We start from the raw sequence: 18,921 nt of genomic DNA, 5'->3' as shown, positions 1-18,921 counted from the left end.
GAATTGCTGGGTGGTATAAAAATTAAAAAAAAAAAAATGATTTAGTTATCTCTGATAAGATGCAATAGTTTTTACAAACGTTTGTAAAGAACCTGCAAAACAGCATTATTTTTTATAAGATCTGCATCGACATTGCAATTTCGAGGATATTTGTAAACTTATTTTGACGAAAAAAGACGTACTTCTGCATCCGCAAATTAATAGTCTTTTATTTCGACTGCCGTATATACTCAACATTTTTTCAACTTTGTGTATAATTTTTGAAGATTCCAGTGTACAAGGGTGCATCCCATCCATTGCTGTTGCCCGACAAGAAAGATTATTATTTCGGCCAGGATGGATTCGGAGACTTTTATTACCCTGATCCTCCCTCGACTGACTTGATCAATGAGACGCACGCTGTGAACGCGATGATTGACCTCGTGAAGCAGTATCCAGGTGAGTTCGAAGAACGAGGAACCACAAGCCTTCCTGCTCGATTTCAGATTACCGAATAACAGTGCGAGTGAAAGCTAATTGTAAGTCGCCCGCAACATCCCTGCCACGTCTTTACACTTCGACTCTGCAACGCCATTCGAGATGCTGATCAGTAAAAATGAGTCCATTTTGCTTGGTGGAAGCTCTGTCAGTAATTTGTCGACTTCATATTAGTGCAGAACCTTGATTCCAAGTCCTGGCCCGTAATAACTAGTTACCAAGAATTGCGGTTTCCACCTCGACAGGCGAGCTGACGATCCTAGCTTTGGGACCACTGACGAACATCGCCTTGGCTGTTAGAATTTACCCGGAATTCCTGGACAATCTAGAGGAGCTGATCGTCATGGGTGGAAGTACCGAAGGTCGAGGAAATTCGCAGCCTGGAATTGAATTCAACTTTGCTGCTGATCCGGCGGCAAACTTCGTCGTTTTTAACTCGTCAACGTCGAGGCCGACGATCCTGATACCTCGGGAAACCACTCGAAGAGCCGGGGTACCAACGGTAAGTCAGCGATCATGCAAGGATGAGCTTCATAGCTCAAAAACGTAGGTCTATATTGTGCTTCGAAGCGAAATCTCAGGAGTGGAGAAAGGATACGTGGCTAAAGTACAATGAGGAGAAACCAGGAGAATGAGATACAGATTATTGAAAAGTGAGCAAATATGAATGTTGCCTTTAATGGTGCTGATGTCATGCTGGGCGCTTCACATTCCGATCTTCACATCTTTTTCTTCTGCAGAGTTTCAGGAAGTCTTTAACCAATTCAAATAACACAAAAATTTGGTTAATCGATTCCGCAACCGCAACCATTGCCACTAGAAAACCGAATGCAATCTACTCGTACTGGCCTGATGCAGTTGCTGCTGCTGTCGTCCTGACTTCCGGTACCATCGTGACTAAGTCGGAAGGATACTATTCGGACGCTATTTACGAGGGCACGAAAACGGCCGGGATGATCGTGGTCGACTATACAAACATCACCAAGAACGCTGCCAACACGAACGTGATTCAAAACGTAAACGCAACCGTTTACCTGCAACTACTTTCAAGATACCTGTTATAACTCTTTCCTTACCTGCGATTTACTTTAAAGTTTTCATTCGTGGGATTTTGGGGTCGCTGATAACGAATCTGAACTCGAAATTCGATAATGCAAAATGGCGGATTAAATATGGCGAACGTAAATTCAAAAACTTATTTGATTTTGATAAAACTTTATGTTTCATAGTTTTTGGGGTCACTGATTACGCATCTGAACTCGAATTTCTAAAATTCAAAATGGTCGGTCCAATATAGAGGACAAAAAAAAAAACAAGAAAAATTTTGAAAAAATTTTGTACAATTTTTTGGTAAATATTAAGTTTGTGTAAAAATTGGCATTCGGATTTTCACGGTAGATTGTTAGCAGAAAATGCTTTTTTTCGTGGAAAAGTACGAATTTCGACTACCTGTTTAAATGTTACATTTTTCCAATGAATAAATAAATGAAATTTGTATTTTTTTTTACACTTGGAAATATTTCAGAGACCATGTGGAACTAAAAAACTCGGTAGTTGTTACTAAAAAAGTAGTTTAATAAATAAAAAAAAGTTAGGATTCTCGGTAATTTTTGAGTTATACGAATTATCGAGAATTCAGCTCTTATTCTACACGTGAACCGCGCTATAAATTGTCACTAAATTAACAATTGAATTACCTACTTGACTTTTTAGTAAACAGTGAATGACGCTGTCGCAAAAATCGCAGTGCTTACGCAGTTCATGAAAATCTGCAGATGTTTAATATATTTACAACATTGTTTTCCGTACTCTAGCTTTTTTCTTATATCTATAATCGTCGTAAGCAACTAACAACTCGACGGAGCTGCACTATCAACAGTTGCATAACACTTTGGCAAATTGGAACGATGCATGCAGGTGACGCACAACGATGTCCAATTATTCGAGTATTTTCTAACAATAAGCAAACAGGTTAGCGAATAATTATCATTTGACTACTTGCCATTATCCGCTGAATACATTAACTCGCCTTCAGAACTATTGCAAAATGAGTAAAAACGCGTGTGTATTTCATGACTCAAACTCACCATAATGCATTGGTGAATTCACCGACCGAAATTAGTTGATTAGTTGAACTATCGATAAATTGATGAAAACTTTAATAAAGTTTCTTCGTTATTATGACGGATTGTGAATTGAAAATCTGTATACTACTGACATTTGCCGTTTGTATTTTCAGGTAAGTTAATTGATTACTGAAAATCGTGAGTGCCACGTTTTCCGTTAGAATAATAAATAATTCTTATACCTCGTTTATAGTTGCTACGTAGAGGAGTTTTATTGTTCTTCTGGAAATTCAACCGATTGGCTGTTTCATGTACTGCCAACATTTCAAAAGTTATGTAGAGAACAAACACGATACTATACCGCCTGTGCTCTTGTCAAAGATTTAACAAAAATAACTCACGTTTAATTTATAGCCGAATGTATCCGCTGTTTCAACATTTTTAACCATAATGTTTAGAGAGCAGAATATGCCAGACAACTCGATACGCGTATTAACGACATTAAATTTTTTTCACTTTATTGTGTACTCAACACCATATGTCAAAGCATTTATACTGTCTCGTTAAATAAAATTCGAAGTTTTATTAACACGGAAAAAAACTGCCTTTCCAAATCTCGAACGCTGGTTGTTTCATGAAATCCAGATACTCATTCCGTTTTTCTTTCATTCTTTTTAATTCTTTTTTTTTTTTGCATGAGTGTTGCAAATTACAGATTCATAGCAAAAACACGTGACTTTCAATATGTTTAGTTTAATAATATCTCTTTTACTTGCTTAGTTTTTTTATATTCTTAGCAACGTTTGTGTTTAACTATTAAATATTTATTTAAAAATTTTACATTACGCCATTTGTAATTTTCAACATCAATGCAAAACCACTGAACACGTGATTTTCATCGTTGAATAATCATTGCCTGTGTTAAAATCATACAATATTGATACGGATCACCAGAACGATCGATCTAAAATACGATGAATTTGCAGGTGAAATTTCTTAGCTGGTTTCAAATTCGTTATTCAATACACGCATTATTTGCCCGATAAGCGAGACATGGCCATTTAGGCAAGTGTATGATGTTTTCAGATTAACCTTCGTTTCTGATATATATAACAGAATTATTTGTAACTCAGTTCTGTGCTAAAATTGAAAATACAAGCTGTGTAAATATTGTAATTACGAATGTTTCCTAAATTCTCTATGCCACTCAAGAAGCTCAGTAAGTTCTCCAACTGCTTATGTGACGGATGTTGAATTGTACATTCATATAATTAGCAGAATACTGCAGAGTGAAATTCCAAAAATATCATGGCGAACAAAATATCCGTATGCAGCATCGTACTGTTTTCGCGATTTCTGTTAATCAGGTGAGATCGAAATGATAATAATTTACTCAAATATTATACCCGTACGAAATCAAATACCAAGCACGACCAAACTCTTCACTAAACATTTTCGATTTCTTTCCTGACTTTCCGTTTCATTTTTTTACTCGAACTAAATGCAAAGTATTTTTTCAGATTTTATCCTCACATAGTTTTCGTAACATGAATTTATTCATTTTGTCGAAGTTTCCTGATGACTGTACAAACAAACTTACGAACAATTTGAATTGTTCATATTGAAATATTCTTTATAAAAACAAAAAATAAGAAAAAAAAAAAAAAAAAAAAAAAAGAACAGTGGAAAATGTAGACCATATATTCATTTATTTAATCTTCGCACGTCCAACAATTTTTAGCATAAAAATTGAATTGCTTCGGTCGGATGCAATAAAATCTGTATTTTTTTCACACTGTAACAGTCTGGATCCATTATTCGTTGAATGTCACTGCCGCTGCCAGCAGTTCGGATATATAATTCTTAACTCGTGTTGGAACAAAATTCTGGGCGGCTGGCCGAAAAATACGGTTGACTTCCGCGAGTTACAGTTGATATTACACATAATAGCAGCATAGCATTACTTCTATATAACTTTGTTTCGATGTGAATAATGACAATAATAATACCAAGTGTTTAAAAAGGTGGGAAAATTATTTCTACACCGCATACACAGATTACTGTAAATAAAGTTTTGAAGAGTAGCTAGAGAATGAATTTAAGAAATCTGTAGAAACATTTCACTACAGTCTGAGGAAGTGGAAAAGTGACCAGTTTTCCAACATCTTTCATATTAACGTAAACCCATCTCGTGAGATACTCGTAAATTCTTTCTAATCGATTACTAAGCACAATATGCGACGGGATTAATCCAGAATTGGCAATAATTCACTCTAAAGTTGATTATTAAAAAATCTGGAACCATCCCAACGTTGTTTATTACCGTCGTCTTTCCAATGTTATTCCAGCTGCCCGAACGCCGGTGCAATTACTGCAGAAAAAAAGGTGGTGATAGACACCGATGCAGGTGGTGACGATGCAGTCGCCGTTGTCATGGCTGTAGAGAACGAAAGACTCAACGGGAGCACGAAAATACTCGGCATCACATGCGTAAACGGTAACGCTGACGTCGACACCGTCGGTCTGAACGTTCTCAAGATACTGAAGGTCCTCGACAGGCTCGACGTAAGTTCAAGCGGCCAGTCCAGGTCTGATATTTCTTCAGAGTTACCCAAAATCATCCCCTATGCAGCAACGTTGAATCAGAGTTACACTCGATTCGATTAGTGCAAGTGCTTTCCCTGCAACAAGTATATTTATGTTAGTATCGCGAAGAGAAATAACGAGGAGAAAATTCAGGTCCGAGAAGCACTTCGAACTAGATTTCGTTCTAAAGTGAGAAAGACGCGAAAGATTTAAGGTTTCGAATTTGGAAGAACTCGACTTGCAAGTAAAGTTTAAGAATAATGCTCAACACTTCATCCCACGAAAGTACTTTTTTTTTGTCAAAGGTCACCGTAATTTACATTCATCAATGATTTTCTTACAGATTCCAGTGTACAAGGGTGCATCCCATCCATTGCTGTTGCCCGACAAGAAAGATTATTATTTCGGCCAGGATGGATTCGGAGATTTTTATTACCCTGATCCTCCCTCGACTGACTTGATCAATGAGACGCACGCTGTGAACGCGATGATTGACCTCGTGAAGCAGTATCCAGGTGAGTTCGAAGAACGAGGAACCACAAGCCTTCCTGCTCGATTTCAGATTACCGAATAACAGTGCGAGTGAAAGCTAATTGTAAGTCGCCCGCAACATTCTGCCGCGTCTTTACACTTCGACTCTGCAACGCCATTCGAGATGCTGATCAGTAAAAATAAGTCCATTTTGTTTGGTGGAAGCTCTGTCAGCAATTTGTCGACTTCATATTAGTGCAGAACCTTGATTCCAAGTCCTGGCCGGTAATAACTAGTTACCAAGAATTGCGGTTTCCATCTCGACAGGCAAGCTGACGATCCTAGCTTTGGGACCACTGACGAACATCGCCTTGGCTGTTAGAATTTACCCGGAATTCCTGGACAATCTAGAGGAGCTGATCGTCATGGGTGGAAGTATCGAAGGTCGAGGAAATTCGCAGCCCGGAATTGAATTCAACTTTGCTGCTGATCCGGCGGCAAACTTCATCGTTTTTAACTCGTCAACGTCGAAGCCGACGACCGTAGTATCTTTGGAATCAACTCTACGAGCTGGTGTACCAATGGTAAGTCATATAGCAGCACAGATAAAAAAACAAGCGCTAAAGAATCAGGTTCACCAAAGTTCCTCTATCATATTGTGTTCGAAAATTTGCTGTAAAAAGCGCAAGAATACACGGTCTGAAAAAAAATGATATATTCACTCTTCGGGTGAACGGTCTAAATGAAAAATTGTGTACGCGCGGAGAGAAATATAAAGGTGGTAAAACGGAAAGACCGTTTCTTCCGTAAAGAAGAAAAAAATCGAAAAACTAATTTTTTCATTTCTTTCGCCAGGCGTTAAGGAATGAATTGTTCAACTTGAACAATTCAAAAACCTGGCTAATCCAGTCAGCGACAGCTTTGACCGTGAAATCAGACGACGCGGTTACGTACTGGTGTGATTCCGTTGCTGCATCCGTGGCCCTGACTGCCGGTTCCATTGTGACGGAGTCGAATACTTACTTTTCGGAAGCTATTTATGACGGAACGAAAACGGCCGGAATGATTATCGTCGACTATACGAATATCACCGGAAATATCCCCAACACTAACTTGGTACAGAATGTGAACGTAATCGCTTACAAGAATATAATTCGCAAATATTTCAATTGATTTATTTACTTCCTTGTTGTAATTTCAATATCATCTTTACTCAAATTTTAAATGACAAATAAATTACAGACAAGTCAGGAGAACTTGACGAAGCTCTGTATGGTTCGATAATTTCGGTCCCAACTACTTCTTTTCATCCAACTATCAAAAAGTACCCTGTGAGAAAAAGAACCGCAGGTTATTACAAAGACAGACGCCGGAAAACCGTTACTTCACTCCGCAAGTTGTTTTTCGATTTCGAAACACAAATTTTTCCGGAGTATCAAGCAATGATTTGCTGTGCCAAGAATAGATCGAACGCAGCTATTCTTACTTCAGTATACTGTAGATAATGTATGCTTTTTTCGCTGTCAAAGCATCGATCGTTAATAGTCCAGTCAAAATAGGTCTAAATTAAAAATATTCAGGATATGGCTGGATTTTTGTATGCAGAGGTAATACATCCTCAGGATTTCGAATCTTAAGTCATTTTCAGAATATGATGTTTTTTTGCGTTTTCCCCAAAAACTGATAACGATTAATGAAAAATGACTTGACCTCGCGCTATTGAGAAGAAATTATTTCACAAAAATTCCCCAGATACCGTCGATAAGTAGAATTTCTATTTTCTTCATTTGTTAATCCGACTCCATTTTCGACATGCGAGGATATGATTCGATGTAGAATTTTCCGATCTACACGATGGTCAAGTCATTTTTCATCTATCGATATCAGTTTTTGGGAAAAACGCGGAAAACGTCAGATTTTGCTGTTTTCTCAAAACGTCGGATATTCAGCTCAAAAATTACTTCAGATTTGAGTTCCTAAGGATCGAAAATCCCTGAACACACAAATGCAGCAATGTCCCGAATATTTTTAATTCAGCCCTATTTTGACTGGACTGTAACTTCAAGTCTCTTTGCAACAGCAAAACTTCAAAAAACAAAGCAATGGCCGAAGACTGCACATCGCCCGTCTCGCGAGGTGAACTGATACGGTTTAACGTCACTTCCGTTCATCACAAATTCATATAATGTGCGATAGAGCTGCACAATCGTAAGTTCACTATAATCAAGTCCACAATTCCATTAGTAAGAATGAATAAACAAAGAAAATGAAACAATTTCCAAAAAGTACCTGGTAGCGAGTAATTCAAAAAACCTTTATTCTTCGTTTCGAAACATTTGCTAGGAAAACTAACCGGCGTCCAATGGAGGTACAGCGATATCGCTTATATACGGCACAGTAGAGATAAATTCGTCGTATCCTCATGTACTCGTGCATTGTACACCCAGCGCCATTGTTCCGCCACCGCAGATTAAATTCCCCAGGATGTTAGTCCAGTCAGGGCATCTATCAAGCGTGATAAGCCATGCTGCCAGATGTACAACGCTCAGACCGCCGTGATAGGGTCAGTTGGAGGTGTAATGCGTAGATTTCGAACCAGCGATAACAGCTCTGATGATACTTTGCACTCATTGTCAGAGAACATAAGAATTGTAATGGCTACAGCCCTGGGAGTAGGGATTGGAGTCGCCCTGATCACTTGTCTTCTAGAATACCCAAGGTAAGTGAAAGAAGAATTACTGTGAATTTCCATGTCATTATTTGCACTCTAGTGCCTCGGTGATCGCACGTATTATTATTATTATTATCATTCTCATACCCGAACGCAATTGGCCATGAATCAGATAGCCAGCAATCGTTGGTGGGATCCATTCTGCCGAGAGTACAACATTTGCACGTCTCGCAATCACCTAGTTTCAATTTTCTTTCAGGTATATACGTATAAAAACTGCGATCATTGACCTCAACAATTGCATAGTATTGGCAACACTTAATACTTGGGCATATCGGTCAGGCATAAATGCCAATATTGGACGATTTGATCGTTCGATAACACCGATATTCTCCTACTCACGACATACTTATAATAGTTATTTCGGGTGTTGAACACGTGACGATGACATCGCGGTTCTAATGTCAAAGGTAAACACGAAAAAAATAAATTCTCTGCGCAGCACTTGAATTGTCCTGGGTTGTTCAAAGACGTGATAAATTCGTTGATCAATTGATGTATAATAAGTATCATTTCCTATGAAAATAATCCTAGGATGCGGAGTATCGGGTCAAGATTAGATACTGATTGCGAGAGACTCCAGAGTTCGTGCAAATTTCCATCTAAAAATTAGTTTGATTCCTTCGATTTTCCGATAATTTGCAGTTTCGTACATACATTTTCTAAACTTTTTTTTTAATTTACAGTCTATTTCGTTGTGTTTAGTGTTGCAGACGCTGGAAACATAACGAAAGTTGGAAAACTTTTAATCGACACGGATGCCGGTGCCGACGATGCGATCGCCATTCTCATGGCTTTGCAATCGGAAAAACTTTACGGTGATGCAAACGTGGTGGGAATCACATGCGTTAATGGAAACACCTACGTCGACAACGTAGTTCTAAACGTACTAAAGACCCTGAAGGTCGTCGACAGACTTGACGTAAGTTTAAGTTAATATGAGGTCTAATTACTTAATCTTGAAAAATGATTAAAATCTTGTACCTTTGTTAGGAAAGTTACGTCTTACAAATACGTTGGAACGGTTTTTTTTTTTATAAATAGCCAATTCGATATTTATATTTGTTAATCAAGATATATATATCAGCGCAAATCCAAAAAGTTGAATATCTGCTGATACCAGTGTGATGAAGAAAATTTTCTTTATATCCTAAAAATTATAAGTCGATGTATAAGCTCTTGTTTATAATTCTAGTATTTGTTTTCGTCATTTTTAGGAATCTTATCATATATTCTGTGAGTTTAACATGTATTGCAAGGTAAAATCGATTGAATATTTGATTCACTGCCTGGATAAATAAATTCATTTCGTTAGATAAACTAGAATTTTCTCAATCGGTGAACCGAACAATATTTCATTTCATAGTTACAGGTAAACATTCATTCCATAATCAAATGAAATTTATTGTTAGTTGGAAGTGAACTGTTTCATTGAACCAAATAAATGCAAATCAGATCAATTTTTACCGCAGTAATTAATTAGATATATTTTCAATGGAGGACTTTTGGAGATATTTGGAACATAAAAGTTTTTCAATAATATCTAAATAATTGGATAGATAAGGATTATTTTATGCCAGAGAAACCTGCTTCTAAAAATCTTTGGAACACTTCCAAGACAAATGAATCATGCAGAAATATCAATAATAGGCGTTTCCCCATCAGGAACTTCATGTTCCATCCAATATTATGCACCATCAAATTGCATTGATTGACATTAAGATTTTGTCATACATCCGGCGATCTTCCTCCAGTGTGAATATAAAGTATCTTTCACGGTTTTCTTCAAACAGGTCCCTGTCTACAAAGGTTCGCAGCAACCGTTGTTGTTGAATGATGAAAAAACGGATTACTTCGGCAAAGATGGCTTTGGGGATTTTGAATATCCTGATCCTCCGTCGCCAAACTTGGTTCAAGACAAACATGCAGTGAACGCAATGATCGAGCTTGTAAAAGCAAACCCAGGTAAACGCGTTATTTTATAATACAGCGTTGAATACATCAAGGATACACATTAAGGATCCTAATCAAAAGTTTTGAAAAGAGAGAAAAAAAACAAAAACCTATGAAAAACACCAGAGTTTAATCATTTCCAATATTCCAAATATATAAACTTTATCTCAAATTGTTGAAATCTTAGTTGATGTTACTCAAATTCGCTTACAATCAGTCTCATTTCTATTACCTACTATTATTGGCACAAGTAACACCGCTGTAGATTTTTCAGATGGTTTTTCCTGTTTTCATATCTTCTGATCCAGACAATGAGGCCCATTCATTCTCAAGGTGCAATGCAAAATTTAGAACAAACCTAAATTAAGTCTACTTGTAATTGACAAGGTGAAATAACGCTCCTGGCTTTGGGACCACTGACAAATGTCGCTATGGCAATCAGGATGTACTCACCATTTATCGACGAACTTCAGCAACTCATAATCCTGGGTGGTAGCAGCGAAGGAGTAGGAAACGTGCGACCTGGAATCGAATACAACTTCGCAGTCGATCCTGCGGCCAATTATATCGTACTTAACGCGTCGACGTCAAAGCCTGCCATTCTACTACCGTACGAAGCATCGGAGCGAGCCAAGACAACGATGGTGAAGTCCACACCTTTGCAACTATGATCAATGTGATAAGTAGTATCTAAAAAATAAGCGGGAACATTTTGGGATCACCGTAGATGAAAGAAGCAAATATTTAACCCTATGAAAATAAAGATAATTTGTTTGATTCCAGGCTTTCAGAACTTCGTGGAATGAGACCGACAACTTAAAGGTTTGGCTAATTAATTCTGCTGAATCTGTTACGCTGAATCCTGACAACGAATACTGGGAGTGTGCTGATGGTGTGGCTGCTGCTGTCGCCCTAACTTCCGGCACTATCGTAACAAAATCAAAAACCTTGTACTCGAACGCCATTTATGAAGGATCGCTAACCGCGGGGATGGTTGCAATCGACTACTCAAACCTAACGCAAAAAGTACCAAACACAAATCTGATCCAGGACGTAGATGCCGACGAATTTAAAACCATGTTACTGACACTTTTGAGCTAACAGAATTTCGCCGTCAACCCTATTTGATCAGCTTGGTGACTCGGCTAGTTAAACCCTCGTAAAAATATTGGCTAATCCCCTTTCATAACGTATAAATGCCAATCATTTATCAGGATCCAACTACCGTCACATTCTGGCGAATTACTAAAAAACTAACCACCAGTTTTACCCATTTTTGCCATGAGAAGACGAATTGTTCTTTGCAATCTCAGCAAGAGGTAACAGGAGGAAAAAAGAGTTCAAAAGAAAAATCGAGTCAGATGTCGATCACTCTTTAACACAGAACCCGTATATCATAGGTAGTATAAAAATGATAAGGGATAAAAAAATTGACTGGATAATTAAGCCGCAAGTGTCAGTGTATCGATTTGTTACGGATCATGGTTACATCTGCGATATCCTTACCCTTAGAAGTGATTAACGTCGCATTATGTATCTGAGAAAAATTAATAAACATAAATTGTCGCACTAACTTGTCACTTGAATCATGTATTATCCTGTGTCGCAGTGATGTGCACATACTGTGGATCTGTCTTCCAAGGACGAATTACCCCATCTTGACCAAGAATAAAAATGTTGTTCTGTACTCCGTCCCTGAGTTCATTGACCAAAATTTGAGGCACGATGTCTTGTGTTACAGTCGTTGTTGTCTCAGCAGCTGCCTTCAGCCTTGATTCAGCTTTTTGCAACTTGTTTTGCAAATATTCCAGTTGCTGTTTCTTTGCTTGCAGCTGAAGCAAACAAAAAAAACGAGTGAATGTGTTGAAAGTTGTCGTAATCGATACTTGTCTACGTTTTTGCTGTTAAATATCAACAAACAACCAACTATTCTTACTAAATTAGAAGCTGCCTCTGTTCCCATCGATAACAGTTCTTCATCCGATGGAATCAGAGTTGATTCCGACAGTAGTTTTGCACTGGGAGAAGCGCTTTCGCCAGATTTCGGCATCGATTTGTGTAATTTCGAGTTCCGCCGCCAATACCTCTTCAATCCATGCTCAGGAGGCTCTCGATCTCCTTTAGTTTTTTTCATGTGATCATTTACCAAGAAAATCGTAGCTACACAGCTTCCTGGCAAGTATGTATTTTACGTTTATTTTACTTAATTTACTAACTATTTAAAAATATAATTTTGTCATACCGCGTATGAAATAGTTTCACTACAAGTCGATTGCTTACCAGTAACCATTTTAATGAAACGGTAACAATTAGCCTTTGTCCCCCCCGTTGGAGTCAACATTTCGGCAATTACTCTTCTGGCATCCTTTTGACAAACCGATGCCCGTTTCCGCCAGTCTTCTAGAAGATTGACATGGCTTAATGCTATCCTTGTACACCCGTTGCTGCAGCAATGCTCCTTATGCATTTCAGATATTGGCTTCAGACGAGCAGTTCTTTTGATTATTTTATCCACTCTGGGTCCTCTGGAAATGAACAGATTAATTGAGATTAATTGAATCGGTAACTAGTTTAAAATAGCATAATTTACACATGTCGATTAAATATCGAACAAAAGAATTTTATAATTGTCCTTGAAATGTGTTGAAAATACTCAAAACAGTTTAATAATCTAATTCATATTCAATAATGTGGTACCTCTGAGGTGCGGTCTTTGATTCCTTGTGCAAGAAATTATTGGAATATATCAAAATCTTCTGCGTAGCCTTCTCACACAGCGCATAATCCGTCCTCAATTTGATCCTCGAATTGAGAACAAACTTCTCAAAGTCTCTGCTTTTGCATTTGTAATGTGGCTTGCGAAATCCTTCAATCAAATTATCTTCACACTCGTCAATGTGGAGTTCGTTCTCCGAGTGAACATTGCAGTAGTCGTCTTCACTCGCGTTGGAGAATTTGCCGTTTCTGTTCAACTCTTCTGCCCTGCGATGGTAGCTTAACAGATCCAGTGCTTTCAGCTGTGTTTCATGAGTCGCTAAATTTGCTTCGGAAAACAAATATTTCTCTATGCAACCACAACCCTTTGCACTGAATGATGGACAGTACAACATCGCCAAATCTGGTTCGTTGCATTCAAGTGAAAGCTTTTTCGCAAAGTTCATTGACTCGGTAAGATAATGAGTTTTAAGTTGCAGCAACTTTTCAGCATCCTACACAAAAATAGGAAAACTTTACAAGTTGCACGTTTATTGTAGTGAAATTTTTTCTCTACCAAATCATTCTGCTAAACCTTTATTCCTCCGTAAAATCTCCAACTTTTAAAAAAAAACTTGGATGTACTTCAGTATCAAACGATTGCTTGGAAAGACAAAACTTCAGAATTAAGCCTGTTGCAAAGGCAATTGGTATATTTGATTACGTACATGAATCACCTTTGTTGTTCGATCTTTTCGATTTGTCTTGGCTGCAATTCCACAAGCATTACACAGCATCATAATCCTGCCACTAATCGGATCGATGTACTTTCTTGGCATTGGTGGTCGCTTCCGATTTCCCGGACTGCATCGTGTTGGATCGACAATATGCGGCGACTCACATTTGTCGCAAGAAAATGGCAGGCCAGTTCTCTTGTCGATGTAAACATCGTTGGAAGAATTAACTACGAATATGAGAATGTCATGAACACATTAATTCAATACTATTACAAGTTGATTCGTTATAAAGGAAAGCGAACTGCATCAGCTTTTTTATCAGGGATTTCGAAAAAAATGTCTGTTTCAAAATGTGAAAGTTAAATGTTAGATTAGTTTCCACAGATTTGTGAGGGTGAGGATCAAATGACATGGTATAAATTTTTTCTTAGACACACGTAATAAAACTTTGAGCGACCTTGTTCCATTTAATATTTTTCACTTACTTCGCTGTACTCGAATTACTTTGGGCTTTTGCTTCTGTTTCTTACTGCCTGCAGTCAGATCTGAGGGAGAATACGGTCTCGGCTTTCTTCTCGGCCTACCGGTAGATGTTGGAACAGAACTATTTGCCACATTGCCGACCTGTGAATATAAATTGATAATAGAGAAGAATTCTTAAGAATTCTGGCATAACTTCAAAGTTTTTTCAAATAACACGGCTCTTACCTCTACAAATCCACTTTGCCCAGTCTCAACTACTTCCAAATTGCTGATGCCCCATATCGGACACAAATTAACTGCCGGTAAAATTGCATAGTCGTTCATGTGACTTGCAGCATTATCTTGAGCAATTTGATCGTTTAATTCAATCAGTTCCTGGCAATGCAACTGCCTGTTTTCATCGCACTTGTAGTTACTTTCGTCGGCGGTTTGAAGCATCATTTCCGAGTTGTTACCTAAACGTTTAATTTAACATGAGTATGTTACTTAAAAAGTATACTTTTTTTATTCAACATTCGTCAATTTTATGTAGACATGCAAATATATTTCATATTACGAGTATGATGCTATATATTAACCCATAATTGACCTGATATCTACACGGTTGAGTGGTAAAATGACATTATTTATTATTGCTCACAATCAGTTCAAGCTGTGTTCAATCTGAATTAGAAAACCTCCAATAGTCATGCTTGAACAATAGCATCTATTTTTTTTTTTAAACGGTAAGTACGGAACTCCTCGTTTCGCAGATTTACAATATCTACAATACGAAATAACCGTATGCATGATTATTACATCGCGTATTATTGCTTGACGTTGAATCTTCTCGCATTTATAAGTGCATATTTTAACCTTGTGTCATAACGACTGTTTCGCGTTAGAATCCAGAAGAATCAGGCAATTTTATCAAAGTTTATTTTAACAGTATATAATACATATAGATTCGAAACAACTTACCGACGAGACACTCCATGTTGGAATGTGTGTAAAAACAAAAACACATAACAAATGAACGTTGGAATTTGGAATATCTCTCTGGAGAGATTTGATGATTCCAACTATAAGCAAACTGAAGTTGTTGAGATGAAAAGTTTGTCACACAGGAGTGAAGTAGGCTACAGCTGTTTGCAATGCCCGTCGAGTTGACATAGATCACTAACAATAAACATTCACGATTAGTAAGCCTGCAACCTGTAAACTGCACGAGCATTGAGCCGTAGATATGGCGGCATCAAATGCCGCGTCTAAGCAGGACGTATTCTTAAGAATCGAATATGCATTTCCGATCCTCAAACAGAAGGTATTTCAATCACTCATCCCTCCGTTTATCATTAAAGAAGTGTATTGTCACTAGTTATCTAGTCTAATAAAAGATTCGTCAATCTCTAGGCACTATTTTCAACTATGTTAAGGTTATGTTTACGATCTGCGTTATCCATTTTCAAACTCAAAAATGAACACTGTTGTCATGTAATGTCGCTGTCTTCGGCTAATTGCGAGGACTGCAAATATTTTATTTGGTGGAATTAAGATAGTTTTAAATTTTATCAAAGTACTTATTATTTGTCGTAATATCGGAGAGTAATCGTTCCTATTATTTCAATATTATACAGGTACTCAGCGAATGTTCGGACGAACAGTTTAACGATATACTCAAGCAAATGAATGATTTGAAACTGTTGGAAAGGATTGAAGAAATAGTTATACAGAGTATAGAGTACTATATTCGTCAACACCTAGCCCCAGAATTCTGGAGCAATTTTAGTAACACAACAAATGAACAACATGGATTTGAATGCTTCAAAAATGCTGTTGATGGCTTGTATTCCAGCTTAATAGAGTTCCTACCAATGTTAAAACGACTGGAACAACTTGTGCAACGAAAGGAGTCTGGTGAATCGTTCTATGGAGAAAATAGTATTTTAGGACAGTTTAAACTTATTGTTAAAGCTACGTTATTGAGTCAACTTGCCTTGGATCATGAAATAATCATAGAACACTTCTATAGAATAGCATTCAATGTGTTTTGTAATAGTGACACCTCACCACAAGGTGAGTTACTTAAATTAAGGAAAAAGAAGCAATTACTCTTTTCACTCTTTCTGCTCTATTAAGCGGTCACTTGGTATAAAAAGCATGAAAATTTCGAATTCAACTGGCTTTATTAAATCCAATACTACCAAACTTCGATCATTAGACAATGTTAAGTTCCGTATTACACGCCACTCAATATTGATGAGTTACAAAATCAGCCTGCACTTTGCATACTTACAATAATTTAATCGATTGTTTTCATCAATATTCAAATACTTCAAAACGTTTTGCTTTAGCGCTATTGATCAGTTTCTGATCTATTCTGACCCAGTTTTTGTACTGAAAAGAGTAAGCTTATCTTGTTTCTCATTGTGTTGGATGTATCTAATGACAGGATTGTTTTTTATGCAGATGATTCGATTGGTAGTCTCGGCCTCTGCAAAGGTTGCAATCGGGAAATAGACGACTGCCAGTGCCAGGCAATAGTTTACATATTTCATGAAACAAATCGGAAATTAATCGAGCTTGAACTGCTCGAGCGATTAGTTGGAAATGTCCTGACTTCGCTGATACATATCCGCATTGAGAGTCATGTAAATAGGGCGTGTGAGAGCAGTTTTGATGTATCACAATTGACATTTTTGGAAAACGTAAGTCTACAAGAGAATGAAATTTTTGTCAACCATCGAATCGTTCATCCAAACAATACTATTGCGTAGAATAACAATATTTTTTTTACCGCAGTGGCTAGAAACAGTTGTTATGAGCTGGTTGACAAGAATATATTCTGGAGGTTCTTCCAAATCCCCTTCTTTGAGCAGCAAAACGCGTGAGACAATCAATAAATTCAAATACAAATTGTCGCACTTCCTTTATGAAACATATACGCGAACGAGGATTGACCAGCTGTTCAACATCATTATAGGTAACGAAACAATGATTGCGATTAATCATGTAACTGCAAAAATACCCTAATATTTTCTACTCAGTTCAATATATTTCGAAATTTTAGAATACCCAGAGTCACAGCCGGCAATAGAAGACTTACGAGTTGGTTTGGAACGAACAGATTTACGCAAGACTTTGGTTGAAAGTTTACAAGATGCTTTGAAAACAAGGCTTTTACATCCAGGTGTGAATACCCCTGATATTTTAACAGCGTACATAGCAGCCATCAAAGCATTGAGACAGTTAGATCCGACTGGGGTTCTTTTAGAAACCGTTACGCAACCAGTAAAGTAAGTTTGTATTCTCTCACCCTCTCAGGTGGGATTAAATACCTACATCTCAACTAGATTACAATACATCTTATACTCACATCTAGGCAATACCTGAGGAGCAGAGAAGACACGGTAAGATGCGTGGTTAGCGGTTTGTTGGACGATTCCCCTAGCGACTTAGCTGATGAATTGGTGAAGGGTGAATCGTTACAGTTGGAAGAAAGTTCGGTGGATGAGGAAGATGAAGACTGGGAAAAGTGGACGCCAGATCCAGTCGATGCAGATCCTTGTAAGTTAGATTTGCATTTTACTTTGAGAAACTGCATAAGTTTAATATTTATGTAACCTGATATTTGTGTGATCCTAATTTTCAGCCAAATCATCTCAACGCCGAGTATCGGATATTATATCCATGCTGGTTAATGTTTACGGAAGTCAAGACCTGTTCGTTAATGAATATCGAACTTTATTAGCGGATAGACTACTTTCGCAGCTAAATTATCATACCGAAAGAGAAATTCGTCATTTGGAATTGCTCAAAAGACGTTTTGGAGAAAATCAATTACACTATTGTGAAGTAATGCTGAAAGATGTTTACGACTCAAAAAGAATAGACGGGAATATACAGTCAGATTCCAGTTACTGTGTTGAAGCGCACCTTTTCCCTACTTCTGCGCTTATTCTATCAGCTCAATTTTGGCCACCTTTCAAGGAAGAGTGGAAATTAGAATTGCCAAAAGCTGTTCAGGATCAGCTAGCCAAGTACATGAAAGCATTTGAAGCTCTTAAAGGGAACAGAACGCTGTGCTGGAAGCCTCATTTAGGAAATGTAAACCTGGAAATACAATTGAAAGACAGGAAATTGAACATGAATGTCACACCTATCCATGCTACAATCATCATACACTTTCAAAATAAAAGTGAGTACTAAAACACGTTTGCAAAAATGGTGAAGATTTTGTTACTTGTTAACGATGTTAATATTTCTTTCACCAGATGAATGGACAATCGACGAACTGAGTGAAGCAATGCATGTCCCAGCAACTGTACTCCGTCGTAAAATAACGTTCTGGGTATCTCAGGGTGTTTTGAAAGAGATCTCAAGCGATAAGTTTTTACTGCAAGAAGAAAGCGCAACTAAAAATCGGTCGACGACTGAAATTGTTGAAGAAGAGGAAGTAGAAAGTGCAATGGCTTCGGCTAGTGATCAGAGGGAGGAGGAATTACAAGTATTTTGGTCATACATCGTTGGAATGCTGACGAATTTGGATTCTATGCCCTTGGAGCGAATACATCAAATGTTAAAAATGTTTGCCTCGCAAGGGCCAGGCGCTGTGGAATGTGGTTTACCAGAATTAAGACATTTCTTGGATAAAAAAGTTAGAGAACATCAGCTATTATTTTCTGGTGGATTATATAGATTGCCTAAATCGTAATGATTGTTTCTACGATGATCGAAAAATAAT

General features: G+C 37.6%; 5 protein-coding genes across 8 annotated transcripts in view; 4 read left to right on the top strand and 1 right to left on the bottom strand.

The window, feature by feature from the left end:
* Positions 1-1,640, top strand: part of LOC124404763 (probable uridine nucleosidase 2) — a 2,611-nt gene extending 971 nt beyond the window's left edge. The window contains exons 3-5 of the mRNA XM_046879135.1: positions 267-438; positions 723-979; positions 1,218-1,640. Coding sequence (XP_046735091.1) covers positions 267-438; positions 723-979; positions 1,218-1,541 — 753 coding nt within the window. The 3' untranslated portion in view covers positions 1,542-1,640. The remainder of the gene's footprint in view (positions 1-266; positions 439-722; positions 980-1,217) is intronic.
* Positions 1-15,348, bottom strand: part of LOC124404753 — a 27,679-nt gene extending 12,331 nt beyond the window's left edge. The window contains exons 1-9 of one of the 3 annotated variants that reach the window (XM_046879109.1): positions 15,224-15,348; positions 15,159-15,182; positions 14,424-14,653; positions 14,201-14,339; positions 13,707-13,942; positions 12,982-13,493; positions 12,565-12,809; positions 12,221-12,456; positions 11,859-12,116 (exon numbers count right to left, since the gene is read on the bottom strand). In XM_046879109.1, the coding sequence (XP_046735065.1) occupies positions 11,871-12,116; positions 12,221-12,456; positions 12,565-12,809; positions 12,982-13,493; positions 13,707-13,942; positions 14,201-14,339; positions 14,424-14,653; positions 15,159-15,174 (1,860 nt within the window). In that variant the 5' untranslated portion in view covers positions 15,175-15,182; positions 15,224-15,348 and the 3' untranslated portion in view covers positions 11,859-11,870. The other 2 variants (XM_046879108.1, XM_046879107.1) reach the window with 2 other exon arrangements.
* On the top strand, positions 3,777-6,863 carry LOC124404764 (uncharacterized protein C1683.06c-like). The gene is made up of 5 exons (XM_046879136.1): positions 3,777-3,910; positions 4,892-5,108; positions 5,473-5,644; positions 5,928-6,184; positions 6,456-6,863. The coding sequence occupies exons 1-5, from the start codon at positions 3,852-3,854 to the stop codon at positions 6,771-6,773; spliced, it is 1,023 nt and encodes a 340-aa protein (XP_046735092.1). The 5' UTR covers positions 3,777-3,851; the 3' UTR covers positions 6,774-6,863.
* On the top strand, positions 8,180-11,848 carry LOC124404759 (uncharacterized protein C1683.06c-like). 2 transcript variants are annotated; one of them, XM_046879127.1, is made up of 5 exons: positions 8,180-8,319; positions 9,037-9,253; positions 10,125-10,296; positions 10,672-10,928; positions 11,068-11,848. In XM_046879127.1, the coding sequence occupies exons 1-5, from the start codon at positions 8,180-8,182 to the stop codon at positions 11,383-11,385; spliced, it is 1,104 nt and encodes a 367-aa protein (XP_046735083.1). In that variant the 3' UTR covers positions 11,386-11,848. The 2 variants fall into 2 exon arrangements, with proteins under 2 accessions (XP_046735083.1, XP_046735084.1); XM_046879128.1 differs by lacking the exon at positions 8,180-8,319 and adding an exon at positions 8,852-8,915 and having other exon boundaries at positions 9,018-9,253.
* LOC124404751 (anaphase-promoting complex subunit 2) lies at positions 15,319-18,921 on the top strand. The gene is made up of 8 exons (XM_046879104.1): positions 15,319-15,501; positions 15,815-16,253; positions 16,647-16,885; positions 16,980-17,160; positions 17,248-17,473; positions 17,560-17,744; positions 17,830-18,375; positions 18,452-18,921. The coding sequence occupies exons 1-8, from the start codon at positions 15,424-15,426 to the stop codon at positions 18,889-18,891; spliced, it is 2,334 nt and encodes a 777-aa protein (XP_046735060.1). The 5' UTR covers positions 15,319-15,423; the 3' UTR covers positions 18,892-18,921.

Source organism: Diprion similis, chromosome 3 (assembly GCF_021155765.1).
Source record: "Diprion similis isolate iyDipSimi1 chromosome 3, iyDipSimi1.1, whole genome shotgun sequence".
Lineage (NCBI taxonomy): Eukaryota > Metazoa > Arthropoda > Insecta > Hymenoptera > Diprionidae > Diprion > Diprion similis.
Note: the sequence above shows the minus strand (reverse complement) of the source record. Positions and strands in the feature narration are given on the sequence as shown.